Raw genomic sequence first — 17,871 nt, forward strand, 5'->3', positions numbered from 1 at the left:
TTTTATACCGTTTTTAATATGAATATAGTTTGGGTGCTTCTGAGTAATTCCAGGAAAAGACGCGATAATAGCCCTTTAGTGGAATACACTAAACAAGTTGTCATTTTTCGCCTGATTATCGAATCTTCCTGAAATCAATGCTAGATCATCATTATTATCCTTCCTCATGCAAGAATGAAAAGAGCCCTGGCCTGCGGGGCTCCCCCGCCACCTCCTCCCACCCAACGGCACACAGACACACACAGACAGCCGCGATCGCGGTAGATAGAAAGAAATATCAGATCAATGCAAGCGTTTATATATAGTGTTCTTACCTGGTATCTGATGTAATGCAAAAGAAATAATCCAATTATCTGATCGCCATTCCAAATACTGCTCGTGGAGGTCCGTCCCACATTACAGAGCGTTACACACAAACGGGCGGGTTCCATACCATCGTTGCAAAGGCCTACCTCGCCTGAGCACCTAAACCCCGCCTGCACGGCTCGGATCATCCCAGAAAAGAAACTACACCATTTATAATGGAGTGCAATACCAGCTGGAAGGCGGCGGTATTTGCCCTTTTGCGAGCTCAGACACATTCCCAATGATAACATCAGGCTGGATGGATGAAAATGAATGGATATAGCTAATAAAAGAAATAACGATTAAAACCCGACTTTTCTCGTGATTGGCGCAGAATGAGTTAAGAAGCTCTGAAATTGAGTTGCATTGTGGTAAAACACAACATTGTTTCTTCTATATGGATGAATTATCCATCTACAATGGATAAGAATCTTCCCATGGTTGCTGTCATTGTATTATTTATTTAGGTGGGATGTTGTGTATGGTTATGTAATCAGCTGAGCAGACTCTCAGCTATTGGGAGGACATTTTTTAACCTGAGCCACTTACAGAACAGACCGTGTTGTAGGGAAGTCTAGTTAAACTGTTCATAGATCTACAGTATTATCTGCTGTTTTCCACTTCACAGGAAAATATCCCTTGTGTGTTGAGTGTTTGAAATGGCAGCTGGTGATTGTGAACCTATTTCTCTGGGTTAGAGAGAGAGAGAGAGAGAGAGAGAGAGAGAGAGAGAGAGAGAGAGAGAGAGAGAGAGAGAGAGAGAGAGAGAGAGAGAGAGAGAGAGAGAGAGAGAGAATATGCTCGTATCACAGAGATAATGTCTCTCATATCACAGGGATAATGTCTGCTTGTCCTTGAGTTCTGAGATGTTACACTTATAGCCTTCGTCCCTGATGGCTGTAAGACCCTGTATTGCTGTATCTGGGTCGACAGCGAGTGTGAATCTCACTTTTCCTTGAAGGCCTGTTGACAGATACTTGATCTTTTTAGTGTAATCTCTCTCTCACACATCACACATCAGTATTAATTTCATCACAAACAAAGACAGACTCTTTCCCCTTTTCCATTTCTCTCTAATCCCACTCATCCATCCATCCATTACATGACTAATACAAGGCTGTCCCCCCCCAGCTGTCTGGACAGCAGTAACATGGGCTACGACAGCGACGAGACCAACGCTCGCAGTATGTCCAGCCTGTCCAACCGCTCCTCGCCCCTCTCCTGGCGCCACGGCCAGTCCAGCCCCCGTCTCCAGGCCGGCGATGCCCCTTCCTCCACGGGCGGCGGGTACAAGGGCGGTAAGACCGGTTCCCAGTACACGGCCCACACCATGCCGGCACGCTGCTCCAGCCGCCTCACCGGCACGTCGCGCATCGAGCTGATCGAAGGGCTGGACGTGGACGACGCCGACCTCAAGTCGGGCTACTTGAGCGACATCGACCTCGTGGGCAAGAGTCTGCGGGAGGACGACGACGACAACCTGGCTAATGGGTAAGAAGAGTCGGTCTCGGGATTGACCCACTTTTGGTCAACTAACTCAGCAGCAGCGTAGTCCACTGAGAGGTCTGTTTGGACTTTCTCTCATGACCTAATGATCAATACGCTGATTGGACTCCTCCTCTAATTGGGTTTGATCGGTATTGGTATTGTACAGCATTTCTATATTTACAGTAAAGCTACTGTCACTGTGTGTATCTCGCAAGAGGGTGGTTGAGCCACGATTGTGGTCAAATGCACACAAATAATATAACATTTTTTAACACTAAATTTTTCTCAGTCTTGTGGAATATATAACTTTTTTTATCGCTAAATAAGCTGTTTTCATACCATATTGATGCCATTCTGCATTTTTGCATTGTTTTCGTCCGCCACGTTTCTCTGCTCTCTCACATTAATGTGATTGACAACTGCGGCAGCCAGTGAAGTGTGGGCTTTTCCCTGCACAGCTACCCTGGTTGGCCAGAAGCCTGAGCCACGCTCAAAGTGTGTTAAACCTTCAGAAGACATTACTCAGTATCGGGGCTAGGGTGGTTACTGAAATGGGTTCACGTTATCCTACTCATCTGTGAAATACCTTTTATGATTATTTTTTATGTCGGAATTTAAACAACATGTTAATTAAAAGAAGTTGCCTACTACAGGTGTAGGTTAGATATACAGATGTGTTTCTGGATTCAACTTCTGAGTAATCAGAACCCCTTCCCTTATAGAGAAAACATTTGATGCAGACACTGAAGTAATCACATTGATCTAAGGCACTGAACAGGCCTTTCAAAAAGCTCTCATCATGTTAACAGACTTTTCTTGGTCCTCAATGGTTTCGCAATAAAGCCAATGATTCTCTCTCTCTCTCTCTCTCTCTCTCTCTCTCTCTCTCTCTCTCTCTCTCTCTCTCCGCTCTCTCTCTCTCTCGCTCTCTCTCTCTCTCTTTTTTGCTGACTTCAGGGAGAACACTTTTAGAACTTTTCTTTTTTCTTTTGCTGAGGAGGGGAATTGCTTTGAACAGCATTTGAATCATCAGGTATTTTCAACATAAAAGCATCAACTATCACAGGTAGCCATTGTGGTCCTTTGAAAGAATTGTATGGCAGTTAGTGAAGATTATGCCAATAGGTGAAAACACACAGTTTTTCATAATATGCACGTCTCAACAACACTGGCATCCATACTCCGGTTCACGTTGAGTGAAGACTAAGCCATCCCTCTTCCTTTTCAAAACACCTTTGCTTTGGCAACAAGGATGGGGGGGGGGGCTTCATTCAGTAGCTGTGGACAAGGAGTTCTATTCAGAAGCTACAGAAGGCACTCTATTATTTCCAATTACTACTGTACTATTCAGAAAAACCTGGGCCCTCATTCATCAACGTGTCTTACGCACAGATTTGTGCTTAACCTGTGCGTACGATCATTTCTAAGCAAAGAGTGGGATTCATCAATTTCAACTTGAACTTGACTCCGTGCTTACGTGTACGCACAGGTCGGAGCACACTTAGCTGACGCCCAGTGGTAGAATATCGTTACTACGCATAAGCGCTCCTCAGTTCTGCATTAGTTTCAAGGCGGAAATAAAGACACTGGCGCGTGTTCTGTATGACCCCCGTAATCCATTATAGTTCATTGTAAAATAGCAACAGTAGTGTAATTATGGTCAAAACCCTATAAATAGCATTTGGAATAATAGATCTTTCTCTCAGAATGAATGCAGCATGGTTTATATAGCGTTATCGGAATATACGGGGTGTACTCCACGTAGCTCAACTCGTTATTATTTTGCGCACAGACCGCAGAAACACGGGAACGTTTTGATTATATTTAAAAGGCTTTACGTTAAACTAAACAAGTGGAATTTCGAAGCTGTAAGCAGAATACAAGTCATATGAACACCCACGATATAGTGTTCTTCCCCCTTTTTACTGTATAAGAAAGAATAGAAAACGCATTGCAATGACACCAGATAGTGGACAGACTATGTATATGATGGGATTCAAGTTCGCGTTTTTGTTGATCATAGGCATGCTGTCAGAGTATATCTTAATCAAACATTCTAGAACATTTGTCGTCACAGATCATGTCCTAATAGAACATAGGCTATGGCATGGTCCATCGTGATATTGTGTGGACTGTTATTACTGTACCGGTACCACCCATTGTGACAACAGCCTTGTGAGTCCCGCACACAAACATGATGGAATTCAAGTTCATGTATTGAAAGGCAGGCTACATCATACATGCAGTGAGATTCATTGTTCTTGTATATGCTCTCGTATTATTGTTTATATAGGCTACCCAATACTGACATCAAAATAGATTGTAGTATGCCTCTAGAAATCATATGCAGCAGGTAGAAAATTGACGGAAGATCCATCGCGATTTGGAATAAAATTGAGGAGAACTTTAATCCCTGGGTATTAATCAAACAACACGGGAAAAGGCAGTCATATTCCAGCGCGGTCTTTATTAGTGTTTGCGCTGCCCAGGCAGCAATGGTTAATAGATATCATATCCGACATCACCGTAAGTGTACACGTCTGTCAGCCTGTCTAACGAGTTGAGTTCTAACAAAGAACATATTACATGCTGGTATGCTGATAGAGTAAACTATTATATGAATATGATATGATATAAGGTATACACTGGTCCGTCGCATACACTGGTATGCGCAAGTTACTGTTGCATAGTGTAGGCTATGGCTGCTATTATATGTAATTCATATAGGCTACCTAATAGTATATGATTTTTAGAGGCATCTATTTTGTTGTCGGTAATACCGACAACAAAATAGATGCCTCTAAAAATCATATTATAGCCAATCGAACACAACTAATGAAGGCATTCATATTACAGCACGGTTATAATGACACACAACCAACGCAGTGGTCAACGAACGGTCTGTATTAGTGTTTTGAGCTGTCCAGGCAGAATTGCAGCAATGGTCTTAGGGAGCCGTTGATATCTGACATCACCGTGTACAAGTCAGCCTTTTATTTATCCCATAACACGCGTTGTGTCTTCTTGGTTCGACAGCGCCTCAGTGAATAATCTCCCGTGGAGTTTCTCAGAGTTCCGCTCGGGTCAGTCCATTATTTCACATCCCAAGGGGGGTGTTTCATGACCATATATGGATAATCATGCACGAGCATTGACGGTAGAACAAAGTGGTATTCATCAACACGGGGGAGCATAGGACCTGTGTACGCACGGTTGATGAATCCCAATATTTCCGTGCGTACACTCATTCTAAATTCTGTGCTTACGTGTGGAAATAGAACATTTTCTACGTCCACGTTGATGAATGAGGGCCCTGGTGCTTAAATACATCTTCACTTACTGTAGGTAGAATAGCTTCACTGTTTAGCATGCATTTACAAAGATACAGTAAGAAGAAAGAACACATCACCATCACTCATATTATTATTCAATTATAGAATAGTGTTTTTTTTTGTTTGTAGTTGTTTATAAAGTGTCAGGTAAACATACCCAGGGAAGCAAATATTGGTGGTCTTGCTTATAATAGAGAATTAATGAAAAATCGTTCTTGCACTTTGGGCTGCAATTCTTGTATGAAAGGTGCTATACAAATACTCTTTATATATCTCTCAAACATGCCTTGTGTTCGGTATAACTATCTGAGATCTGCAGCGATGACATTCAATCTTTGTGTGATTGCTCAGCTGACTAAGACATGGGCATCTGTGTTCACTCGTTCACAACCAGAATAGAGGCCTTGCACAGAATGTTTGTGTAGTTCTGTTTCTTCCAGCATGGCTGCCTGTAACATCAACCATTTTTTTGTATCTGGCAATGGAAGAGACAACGGTTGCTACAGTATGTGCGAAATATATATATATATCAACAAAAACATAATAATTTGTGTGTTATTACTGGATCTTGTAAACAAGTCACAGTTTTTCTGCATGCTTTCCCCGTGTGTTACCTACTCTACTGCTGCACAGAAAAGCCTTTTTCTTTTGGAAGTGGTTACCAATGGTTACAGGCAGCCATACTGGAAGAACGAGAACTACACTAACATTCTGTGCAAGGCCTCTATTGTGGGGATAGAGAGACACAGGGGAGAAGGGATGGAAGCTGACAGCCACCCACACGCAAATCCCGACCAAGAAGCAGTGTAAGGCCACACACTGTGCACTGAACAGCCAGGCAAAATGTCAACTGTCCACCCAGTTATTTTTAGAGAGGAATTGCATTCAGAGCAGCTGGAGAGAATACTGTATGTGGAGAGATTTCGTTTTCTTAATAATCCATAATAATTGTTTTTGTCATTCACCTCATTTCCTTGACTGGATGGCAGGGGGTGTGATGCATAATTAGATTACATGAATTATTTCTCTCAATGATCATGAAAAATTGTAATCACTTTATATTTCATGAAAATTCTACAACAATAAGGCTATGACTTATAACATACCATACCAACAACAAATCAATGATTGTGAACAAGGTAGCGGTGCATACTGTATGATGAACAGAATGAGGATTTATAACATCTGATCAATTGAATCAAATGACAAACAAGTCACCCATGTCTCCTGGCCCGGTCCTGATAAAAATCTAGCACTCTCTGGGCGGAATCCAGAAAGGGTTTGCGTGGCTTTTTCCGACGGAAAGCCGGTGCAAATATCGCTGAAACACAGTTTGCTATCCAAAGAGGACGCGCAATGGGTGAAATGAGGTGGTAACTGTGTTCCGTCAGCATAGCGTCCGGTGCAATTATTATTTAAATGAGGTCATATGGGCGGAACACGTCCCCTTTCTATGCAAATTAACCTCCAAAGCCGCTCCCAATCCACAAAGCCCGGCGCAAATTGCACCAAGCAACTACCTTCCTCACAGACATGGTGGTAACTGTGGAATAATATATTGATTCCCCAAACTCTCTCATGTAAAGACATCCCCCAAGCGCTATAAAGGGGCATAATGCCAGTGTCACTGCCAGCGTCACAGGTGATCATGGCAGCAGTAATTGTTGGCAGATGCAGGCATCGTAATGCCAGGCGTGCCCGTGAAAGAATATTTAGAAGGAGAATATCACCTTTTTTATTTCAAGGTCCCATGCATTATAAATGGCCTTTTCCAGTGTTTAGCATTGTTTCCTAGCAATGCGGGATTATATCAATGTGGTCTGTGGCGTTAATTATCATATTGACTCATCAGTCTAGTTTCGAGTTCACGAGATCTTCCCTCACTCAACTAAGCCATTCTGATTTGACTCGCAATGCGACGTAGCAAGGAGCTGATTGAGCTGATTGTTATCTGATTGGCTCTGTGGTTGTAGTCACCGCCCACAATTTGCTCAACAACAGAGCTTCCTCAAACGGGTTGCGCGGGTGCCGAGAGGGAGAGAGGGATATGGAGCAACAGGAGCATTTACACACAAACCCAACTGTGTGTGTGTGTTTTCGGGATGCATCTCTCCTCTCTCCCTCGTCTCGGAGCATTTACACACAAACCCAACTGTGTGTGTGTGTGTGTGTTTTCGGGACGCATCTCTCCTCTCTCTCTCTCCCTCGTCTCGGAGCATTTACACACAAACCCAACTGTGTGTGTGTGTTTTCGGGACTGTTACGACCCTGGCTCATGGGCACGCAACCTATGTGCAAACCAACACCAAAACCCTGTGCTCTAACTCGAAGTGCTACTATCTCAAGGAACTATTAATATAAATGTAAACTAAAGTACTAAGGTAAACCCAACGGACAAGGACTGGAAGAACCTGACAGCTCTTCTTCTAAGCACAGACACTGCATGTGTGTTACTAGGTCTGCCTTTAAAGCTCCCAGCAGGTAACCAATCAGCACTAATTGGCTAATTGGCAGCCCTCACCTGCATGCCCCGTGACACAGGAGTTCTCAGGCCTGCCTGCACAGTGACACAGAAGTGATCAGCTCCTGGTACATAACACCTCCCCCACCAAACTGGTTGCCCCAGAGGCAACCACCACACAACAACCCATAAACAAAAACAAAAAAAAAACCACTGTGACCCATTAGTTGTCAGGGCCACTACCACAACAGCGATAGCGGGTCGGCCCCTGTCGAACACGACCACCAACCGTTTTGTATGCTCCCTTTCAACAGGCCCCTCCACCGATACCGACCTGTCAAAAATAGACTGCAAACCAAAATCAACCTGAGAACTGCGCTCAACAGAACAGAACACAGCAAAACAAAAACCATAGATCACTGATACCACCACTGCGCCCATATCCATCCCACCTGGCACTGGCAGTCCAGGATACTGCAAGCCGTGAACATCCAGAGTAGGATGTACCGCCTCAGGTACAGCCCCACCGTACCTGGAACATGGCAGTACGACAGTCACAAAAACGTCTGGAACACCATCTAAAATGGCATCACCCAAAATAACATTGTCCTGATCAAAATCAAAATGGCTGCCACTCAACAGACCAGGTCGCGAAGGCGGCTCCTGCCCCACAGGACACAGGTAACTAGGTTGACCATCACACCTAGTGCATGGCAGAGAATCAGTGTGGACATGTGGATCAATGTCAGAATCATCAACTGACATACTGAGACCATCCCTGCCCACAAGTGAAACATTAGGGACAATAGAGCTACTGTGGGAAGGCTGGCAGCCTAAGTCAGGCTTAGTAGCCTCTCCAACTAGAACGGTGTCACATGAAACAACAGCACCTCTCATAGCATCCTTCCCACACTCCTCCTCCAATTCGTTCGTGGCCTCAGCCACCATACAGGCTGGGAAGACCCTGAGACACTGCGCTGCCGTACCATCTCCTGCCACATGCTTCTCCGGCACGCATGTCAACTCTGGTTTCACCACCGGGCCTAACACAAAGCCACAATCAAGAGAATCATTATGCAGAGGTAGATCCACAGTGTGCTTTCCAAAATTCTCAACAGGTACACATTTTAATTCAACAAAGAATGTGTCACTAAGTGTAATGTCCCAAGTCGAAGTGTCAACAACATCACTTTTGTCCTTTGACATTTCCCGAGCCACAGCACACACAGGAAACACTCCTGGATGTTTCTGTGCCAGCACATTAGGGACCTCAGAAACCACAGGAATGGGAGTTACAACCGGAGTAGCCAACACTTTGTCACCAGCCAAATCATTCCCTAGAATGAAGGACACCCCCTTTATGGGAATGTGAGAACATACCCCCACAACAACATTGCCTGATACTAAGGGAGAATTGAGCGTGACCTCATGCAAAGGTGCATCCACAAATCCACCCCCAAAGCCCCGAACAACGACACCGGAATGCAAAGAAGAGTTTTCTGAAAACGGCAAAACCCCCTCCAGAATGAGGGACTGAAAAGCACCGGTATCTCTCCAAATTGTTATAGCCTGTTTGGACTCTAGTGCATTTGTCAGGGAAACAAATCCATTCATCATAAACCTTGAGGAACCCTCGAGCTCTTTGTCCACACGTTTGATACTTCCCCCATCCCCATCTAACGTTGGCATAGGCGTTCTGCATATGGTTTCTACCAGAGCCACGGTTCTGAAATTTTTCTGCTCAAGCACCGGGCACCCAGCAACGATATGACCAGGTTCTTTACAGTAGAAACAGATAATCCCTTCTGGGAATGCACCAGCAGAACCACCCCGCCTAGGAGGTGAAGTTAACTGACCAGCAGACACAGGTTTTGGGAAACGGCCCCCCTGAACAGGACGCCTATCCCCGGACTCAACACGGTAGTCCTCCAAAAACACGGACTTGTGTGTCAACACAAACTCATCAGCGAAGACAGCGGCGTCGCCTATCTTCGATACCTTACGCTCATTTAGATGTGTGGAAACAGTATCAGGAACACATCTTTTAAATTCCTCTAGGAGAATCAACTGCCTAAGCTGCTCTCTTGACTCTGCCTTCTGAGAAGTGCACCACCTGTCAAACAGGTTCTCCTTCTCCCTTCCAAATTCAACATAAGACTGCCCCTCCGACCTGCGATAACCTCTAAAACGCTGACGATAGGCCTCGGGGACCAACTCATAAGCCCTCAAAATGGAAGCTTTAACCAGCTCATAATCAGCGCTTTGTTCAAGGGACAGAGCAGTGTAGGCTTCTTGTGCCCTACCAACTAAAACACATTGCAGCAGCAGTGTCCAGGTGGTATCAGGCCACTTCAATGTGGTTGCCACCCGTTCAAAAAGGGGAAAATATCTTTCCACGTCTTTCTCAAAAAATGGAGGTACCATCCTAATATTCCTGCCTACATCAAAACCTGAACGTGACTCTGGATGCAGAGCGCCCGCCTGCAAGGCAGCATGCTTATATTCAAGCTCCTTCTGTGCACGCTCGTGCTCCAACAACATTTGTTTCTCCTTAAACTCACGCTCCTCTTTCCTCTCTTTAAGCTCACGCTCCTCTCTCCTCTCCTCACGCTCTCGCTCTAGCTGCCTTTCCTTAAACTCCAACTCCCTTATCCTCCACTCACCCTCTACACCAGGTAATAGCGGAGACGCGCCAGACGAAGGAGGCTCCTCCACCCTCTCCTCAAGCACCTGCTCCCTAACGAGTAACACCCTTAACGCACTCAAGGCAGACGGCTTCAAACGTTTCTCCCCTGCAGAAAGCTCCACCCTGTAGTGTACAGCAAGTTCTAGCAGTTGTTCTTTGGAAAACTTCTCTAACAAGTCATGAGACGGGTGATCAACAAAGTCCCTGATGGAAGCCATTGTCACTGAACCAGCCACCCCAAGCTACACACCCTACCTCACAGTCACAAAGAACCACTAACGAACCACAAAGACCCCCCCAACGAACCACTGAAGAACCACGAAGAACCACTGAAGAACCATGAAGAACCACTGAAGAACCACTGAAGAATGCTAAATGCCAATAATAACAACCAGAAGGGAACGCGGTGGAAATGTGAGCTCTACGGAGCGCACCTTTCTAGGTTGCAAAAGAAAAAAAAGAATAAAAATAACACACACCCACCCTAAATAGACGTGTTAGGTGCTACCAGGTATGCTCACCAAACACTCAAACAAACAAAATAAATCCAACAAACAATCCCAAACAGGTGCGCCTTCTAACCTGATGTGACTACATATGCTTCTACGTCTAAACTGCAGTCAAAACCGGCCCACCACATGTCTACCCTAAGAAACACTAAATCAAGCCCTACCACACTACCTGTGTTTTCTGGCCGCCCTAATCTACCTACCCTTAAACTAATGCCCTGTAGACCTAACCATCTTCAACCACACCTGCTACCAGTCAAAGATCATACTTGACCATCCACCCGTCCAGTACATGATACGGTACCAGACAAGCAGATGGTGCTAATCCCTTCCCTGACTGCCCCAGGAGTATGTGGTGCACAGGACGCTAACCAACAACCAGAAAATAATGTCCCTATCTACATGTGGTGCCCACTAAACTATATATTTTAACAGCATAAGTAGTCACATCAAATTACAAACAAATACGGCATACTCACCTGTTTGATGAAATGGCTCAGCCCCCACGTTACACCATATGTAACGAACACCACCCAAACCATAATACCATGACACCCCGTGTAACACAAAAAAAAAACACCAAACAATTTCTAGGGGTAAATATCCCGGACGAGCGCCCAACTGTTACGACCCTGGCTCATGGGCACGCAACCTATGTGCAAACCAACACCAAAACCCTGTGCTCTAACTCGAAGTGCTACTATCTCAAGGAACTATTAATATAAATGTAAACTAAAGTACTAAGGTAAACCCAACGGACAAGGACTGGAAGCTCTTCTTCTAAGCACAGACACTGCATGTGTGTTACTAGGTCTGCCTTTAAAGCTCCCAGCAGGTAACCAATCAGCACTAATTGGCTAATTGGCAGCCCTCACCTGCATGCCCCGTGACACAGGAGTACTCAGGCCTGCCTGCACAGTGACACAGAAGTGATCAGCTCCTGGTACATAACAGGGACGCATCTCTCCTTTCTCTCTCTCCCTCTCTCTGTCTGTCTCTGTCTCTCTCTCTCTCGCTCGCTCGCTCGTTCTCTCTCTCGCTCTCTCTCGTATGTATCACGCTGTGTGGGTGACTGTCACTCAAAGCGCTTATGGGCGGAGCCCAGCTAAATCAGCCTGAAATCTTGAGGTCGAAAAATGATGCTTTTGAGTACTTGATAAAAAATATAAAACAATGAATTTTTTGAAAAAAAACTTTACAGATGTGTTCTATAGAATCACAGGAATTGTGTAAAGTTGCCCAAATAGTGAAAGGAATAGCAATGCATGTCCCCTTTAAGTGAGACCGAAATCATCCGGAGACAGAGGTTGCCAGCTCAAGCAATCCATTCTTTCTGGATTCCGCCCTCTGTCTGTTGTCCTCCTTTTATACAGAATGAGTTCTCTAAAAGTAGCCTGTTTCTCCTCTATTTAAGTCCTCACCCATGTAAGGTGACCTTCTGATGTCCTTTGACCTGAGGGTATATTCTTTCTACCCCACAACTGGCCATGATTGACTCTAGTTGCCCCTACAGGGAGGAAATGATCAGGCTATAGTACTAAATATGGATAAAGATTCTATAATTCTATGTTAATTCCGGTTACATCAGGGTGACTGGTGTTTTATCAGTTGTTTTGGAGAATGCATTGCAACATGCAACACCATCTTCTCATTTACAGTACCATCTCTCTCTCTATCTCTCTCTTTTTCCTTTCTTTCCTATGCTCTTCATCACTCATGCCTCTATCTTCCCACTTCCATTGTAAGTCATTACAGTAATTCTCTCTCCCCAGTTGATGGCAGGCAGTGAGAGAGAGAGAGAGAGAGAGAGAGAGAGAGAGAGAGAGAGAGAGAGAGAGAGAGAGAGAGAGAGAGAGAGAGAGAGAGAGAGAGAGAGAGAGAGAGAGAGAGAGAGAGAGAGAGAGAGAGAGAGAGAGAGATCCAGGACAGTTCTCTAGTGTGATCTGAGCAGCTTTATCATTGCTGCACATGCGGTGGGATTTACCCCGGCTTCTCGCTGGGCCTGGCAGCCAGGTCACGTTCGTACTATGGAGTGTACTCGGAAGAGAGGGAAAAAAAGAGACATGGCATATTTCAGAAAAGGAGGAGAGAAATTAGAGCAGGGAGGTGAAGAGGTTTGAGAGGAGAACGGGGAAACGCAGTGGAATTTAGAGCTAAGTTGAAGGAGACGGCTAATTAACATGATTCCAAAAAGGCAGATTGTAGTGAAAGACATCATTGAAAGCATTATTGAGGGGGTTGGAATGGATTGGGGGACTGAGGTTATTTAGCGTTGGCTCCTAGTGGTCACATCCATGTACCCAAAATATGCCCTGTTTTCAGTCCTCAACTACTACTATCAATTTAATGTGATGTTGAAGGGGGGACGTCCTCTACTTAATAACAGAGCATGTCAAGTGTTCCTTTATTAATCCCCTTGGGGAAATGCAGGAATGCACCTAGAGCCAGTGGTGGAAACTAACAGTAAATAAATGTTTTTTCATGGAAAATTCACTGTATTATTTTACAGATTACTTTTGTTTTTCTACTTTAAGTGTAAATGCCATAGAAATACAGTAAAGTACCCTTTATCAAAATATTAAGCATTAAATAAAGGTTGTAATCTGTAAATGTATTTGATTTTACTGTAATTTGACAGTAAGTATTTGGCAACCATTGATGCCAGACATTTACCGTTTTCTTGCAGCTTTTTTTCTTACAGTGTAGCCTATTTTGTAAAATTGTTGTACTTTGTGGAACTTTGTACTTTTACTCCACTTCATTTGAAAGGAGATATTGTACCGTTTGTTTTTACTCCACTACATTTATCTGAACCCATCAGTTACTAGTTACTTTGAAGAAAAATCTTTTCAATACAACACATGGCAAAATATGACAAAGACTAAAATGTACTTTCAAATTTGAAGCCTGCCAACTTCAAGAGGACATAATCAGAACCAGCATATCTGGACCACATGTCACGTTAACATAACATTTAGAGGTCAGTGGAGCAAGGATTGCACATTATATAAAATATAAGATTTGTACTTTTTCTTTTGATACTTGAAGTACATTCAATATCAAATACTGTAGACTTTTTAATGGAGGACATTTATTTATTTGGGTATTTCTACTTTTACTTACTTAAATGAAGGAACTGTGTACTACTACTTCTTCCACTACTGCCTAGAGATGCTAATCTGCTGACGTGCAGGTCTCATCACGCGCTACGTTGGGGGGGGGGACCCGTGTCGTCATTCTCCAGGCGAGGGTTTGAAGGTGACTATGAGAAACCATGGTTTCCCCCCCCTATTGTGTCCCACCTGTCCCCCTGTTATCATCACACACGTACAGAGCATTGTGTACGCGCCTTGAAAACCTATAAGCTGCGGGGAAATGCTCTCCCTGTACGCTATCATTTATGAATAACGGCCGACTATTTCTGCTGCCAAAGAAACCTCAAATACAAAGGAAGTCATCATGGCTGTGTTCTCTCGCTGACCTTGAGGAGACTGCATTCCTGCACATGATAGTAAAACAGTATGAAGACCTTGGGTTCAGAACGCTTGTTTTGCTGGCTTGTGTTGTTGCTGACTTTAAAGGAAAGTGTCCTTATTTGGTTCAATCTCTAATTCCCTCTAATTCCACCTAATAAATACAGTAGTTGGCTATGGTGAAGAGAACTCGCTGATCCAGTTTCTAAACCAGGACAGGCAGCAATTGCTCTAATTTGGCACTAATACTGTACACATGGACAATTGGCATGTTCGTGAATACATTTGCATTCTTACTGTGCAGTCCTTGTCGCCTGCATTAATAGATTCCATCTGAGACCATGCAGTCATTGTGATGATCCAGTGTGTTGACAGCATCTTACTCTCTCTCGCTCTCTCACACACACACACACACACACGCACGCACGCACGCACGCACGCACGCACGCACGCACGCACGCACGCACGCACGCACGCACACACACACACACACACACACACACACACACACACACACACACACACACACAGAGTTCAGCTCATTGAGAACCATTAGCCTCCACCGTCACTTGAAAATGGATCAGGCTCCTCCTGCGTATCCATGGAAACCAGCTGGAAGTCGAGGGAGAGGTGCAATTTCTGCTCCCCATCCTCTTAAGCCTGTGTTCTTAATACATTTCCACTGGTCTGAGAACAGCCTAGCTATAACGACGTATATGTGTGAAGAAATGCTGCACTGGCGCGGTTGCTATGGAAATGTGGAACTGACAGTGTTAGTTTCCAGTCAAATGGCAAGTCAAATGCCAACGTAATAAATAATTTTACGTCAGATCCTGTGTATCTGAAATAGATCTGCAAAAAGATCTGGTCATGCAGCACAGGAGTGATACAATAACAAGGAGTGTATCTTGGCTGTGTTATTTATTAACTTATTTAGGGTTAGGGTTAGGGTTCATTCTTTAGAGAAAAGGCTGTCATTGCTAAACGATCAGACCTAAGTGGCTGAGGTTTCTCACCCTGGTGTGTCTGCACTGTAGAGTAACATGGACCTACAGCCTGTAGCACACGCCTGGTGGTCTAATGGCTATTGATCAACACATGCCAAACAGTATTGGCTGTATGAGGCTGTATGTGTACACACTGACAGTAATCACTGGTACTGTACAGTCAGAGGGGTATAATTACCTCACTAACACATGATCACACCATCTAATCTACAGCCAATTTGTCCCAAGTTCTTCTGCACTTATTCCAACGACCATAGCGGTGCCCACGGTGTAGCAAGCTCATTCTACCCTCTGGCTTGATCTCCCGTTGTACTAGAAACGTCAGCTGACATTTAAAGACAGACATTGAGACACTGTAGTAGGCCACTGGCCACCATGGCAACCAAGGCAGGCATGTGCATAGATGGGCACCATTTACCCTGCCCTATACACAAAGTTCCCTCAATACAAAAGGTTTATTGATGTATAGCTGGCATATATTTTGGTTGGCCTTCATCTTCACTTATCATAACACAAGATATCGAATCAAGAGGAGCTTTCCTACTTTACCCCCACCCCCCAAACGCCTCACCCTTAGAAATATAGGTATGGGAACCCCCCCCCCACGCAATGCCTATGCATGATCCTGATGACAACCATTGTTGCTCCTCCTTCAGTGACTATATGAGGTGAACGTTGAGGTCTCCATGTTGCTCTGACCACCTCTGATGATCGCCAGATTTGCGTACAGGAATTATACCTGTTCTGTAAATTATAACTGCTCTGTGATTCAGTATTCAGTGCCATTTAAGTGGTATTCTGACCAGTTATTGTTGGAATTCAAGGCTAACTCAGCTGCAGAGTAAGCAGTTAGTTTCAGCCCGATGGTCCTGTCAAATGTAGTCGTCCCACTGGGAGGATCACTTAGTTTGTCATATTGGTGTTATTGATGCATGTCTGATGCTTTAACCAGGAGTAAGACGATGTCCAATAAACCAGGACCACCCAGAAGACGTGTTTCACAGACAGATTTGCAAATGGTTATGGCAGATTTTCTTTTTGCATAACTCAAAATAAAACGAAAAGCTTATTGTTCTCCAAAAAGAAAGCTAATGTCTGTCAGCAACTCAGCATGCGGTTTGGGTTTCACCTCAGCGCTGGTGATGAAGGCATACAGTGGAAGCAGAACATGGCACTGACTCCAGGAAGCCCACTGAATCAGAACGGCACCTGGCTCTCCATGGTGCTGTAATGTATGTGTTGGGGCCTGCAGCCAACTGTCCTCACAGTGACACAGGCAGGAGGGAGGGAGCAGGGAGGGAGGGAGGTGGAGCAGGGAGGGAGGGAGCAGGGAGGGAGGTGGAGCAGGAGGGAGGAGCAGGGAGGGAGGGAGGTGGAGCAGGGAGGGAGGGAGGTGGAGCAGGGAGGGAGGGAGCAGGGAGGGAGGGAGGTGGAGCAGGGAGGGAGGGAGCAGGGAGGGAGCAGGGAGGGAGGGAGGTGGATCAGGGAGGGAGGGAGCAGGGAGGGAGGGAGGTGGAGCAGGGAGGGAGCAGGGAGGTGGAGCAGGGAGGGAGGAGCAGGGAGGGAGGGAGGTGGAGCAGGGAGGGAGGAGCAGGGAGGGAGGGAGGTGGAGCAGGGAGGGAGAGAGCAGGGAGGGAGGGAGGTGGAGCAGGGAGGGAGGAGCAGGGAGGGAGGGAGGTGGAGCAGGGAGGGAGGAGCAGGGAGGGAGGGAGGTGGAGCAGGGAGGGAGGGAGGTGGAGCAGGGAGGGAGGGAGGTGGAGCAGGAGGGAGGAGGAGCAGGAGGGAGGAGCAGGGAGGGAGGAGCAGGGAGGGAGGGAGGTGGAGCAGGAGGGTGGAGCAGGAGGGAGGGAGCAGGGAGGGAGGTGCAGCAGCAGGAGGAGGAAGGAGCGGGAGGGAGGAGGGAGGTGCAGCAGCAGGAGGAGGAAGGAGCAGGGAGGGAGGAGGGAGGTGCAGCAGCAGCATCACGCCTCTGATCATGCGGCAACATGGATCTGGATGTGCTGCCATGGCAACCCTGGCTACTCCTCTGACCCACTGATGGCTCAGGCTGCCTTGTGCGTCAGCGTGGTAGCTGCTGGGAGAACATGTCAATGTGTGTGTGTGTGGGGGGGGGGGATGCTGACCAAATTGATTGTCATGTAAGTGGTGTGGGAATGAGTAAAGCAATGATTAGTATGAATGTATGAATTCCTGTATATTGTAGACCAGGGGTGTAACTTAGGGGGGGGTCCCCGGGAAAAGTCCCCTGCATGATTTCAGAATGCACTTATTGTCCCCCCCGCGTTTTTACCGTCCAAAGATAATACATGCACGCGACCGCGGCGACCGCGCGGCCAGCACTGTGACTCGCTACAGTACTCGTCTTTGCATAATAATAGCGTACATGTAGTACATGTAGTGATTGTTAATTGTACATAATTCACCCACGGAACTATTGTTAGGAACAAGAGTTCCGCCCGAACATTATACCTGGTGGCACTACCTGCCATCACAGGTCAGTCGACTGCAAGCAACGTAGTTGCGAGCGAACGCTTGCAAAAATGTGTTAAGAAAAACAAAACAAACGTCTT

At 45.6% G+C, this 17,871-nt stretch overlaps 1 protein-coding gene across 8 annotated transcripts in view; it reads left to right on the forward strand.

The window, feature by feature from the left end:
• The window catches only part of nav1b (neuron navigator 1b), a 145,418-nt gene that overhangs the window by 27,905 nt on the left and 99,642 nt on the right, over positions 1–17,871 (forward strand). For 6 of the 8 annotated variants that reach the window (XM_084317147.1, XM_084317151.1, XM_084317149.1 and 3 more), the window contains one exon: positions 1,477–1,836. In XM_084317147.1, coding sequence (XP_084173273.1) covers positions 1,477–1,836 — 360 coding nt within the window. The remainder of the gene's footprint in view (positions 1–1,476; positions 1,837–17,871) is intronic. The other 2 variants (XM_084317148.1, XM_084317153.1) reach the window with 1 other exon arrangement.

The sequence above is a fragment of the Notolepis coatsorum genome (assembly GCF_963971535.1).
Source record: "Notolepis coatsorum genome assembly, chromosome: 6".
Classification (NCBI taxonomy): Eukaryota; Metazoa; Chordata; class Actinopteri; order Aulopiformes; family Paralepididae; genus Notolepis; species Notolepis coatsorum.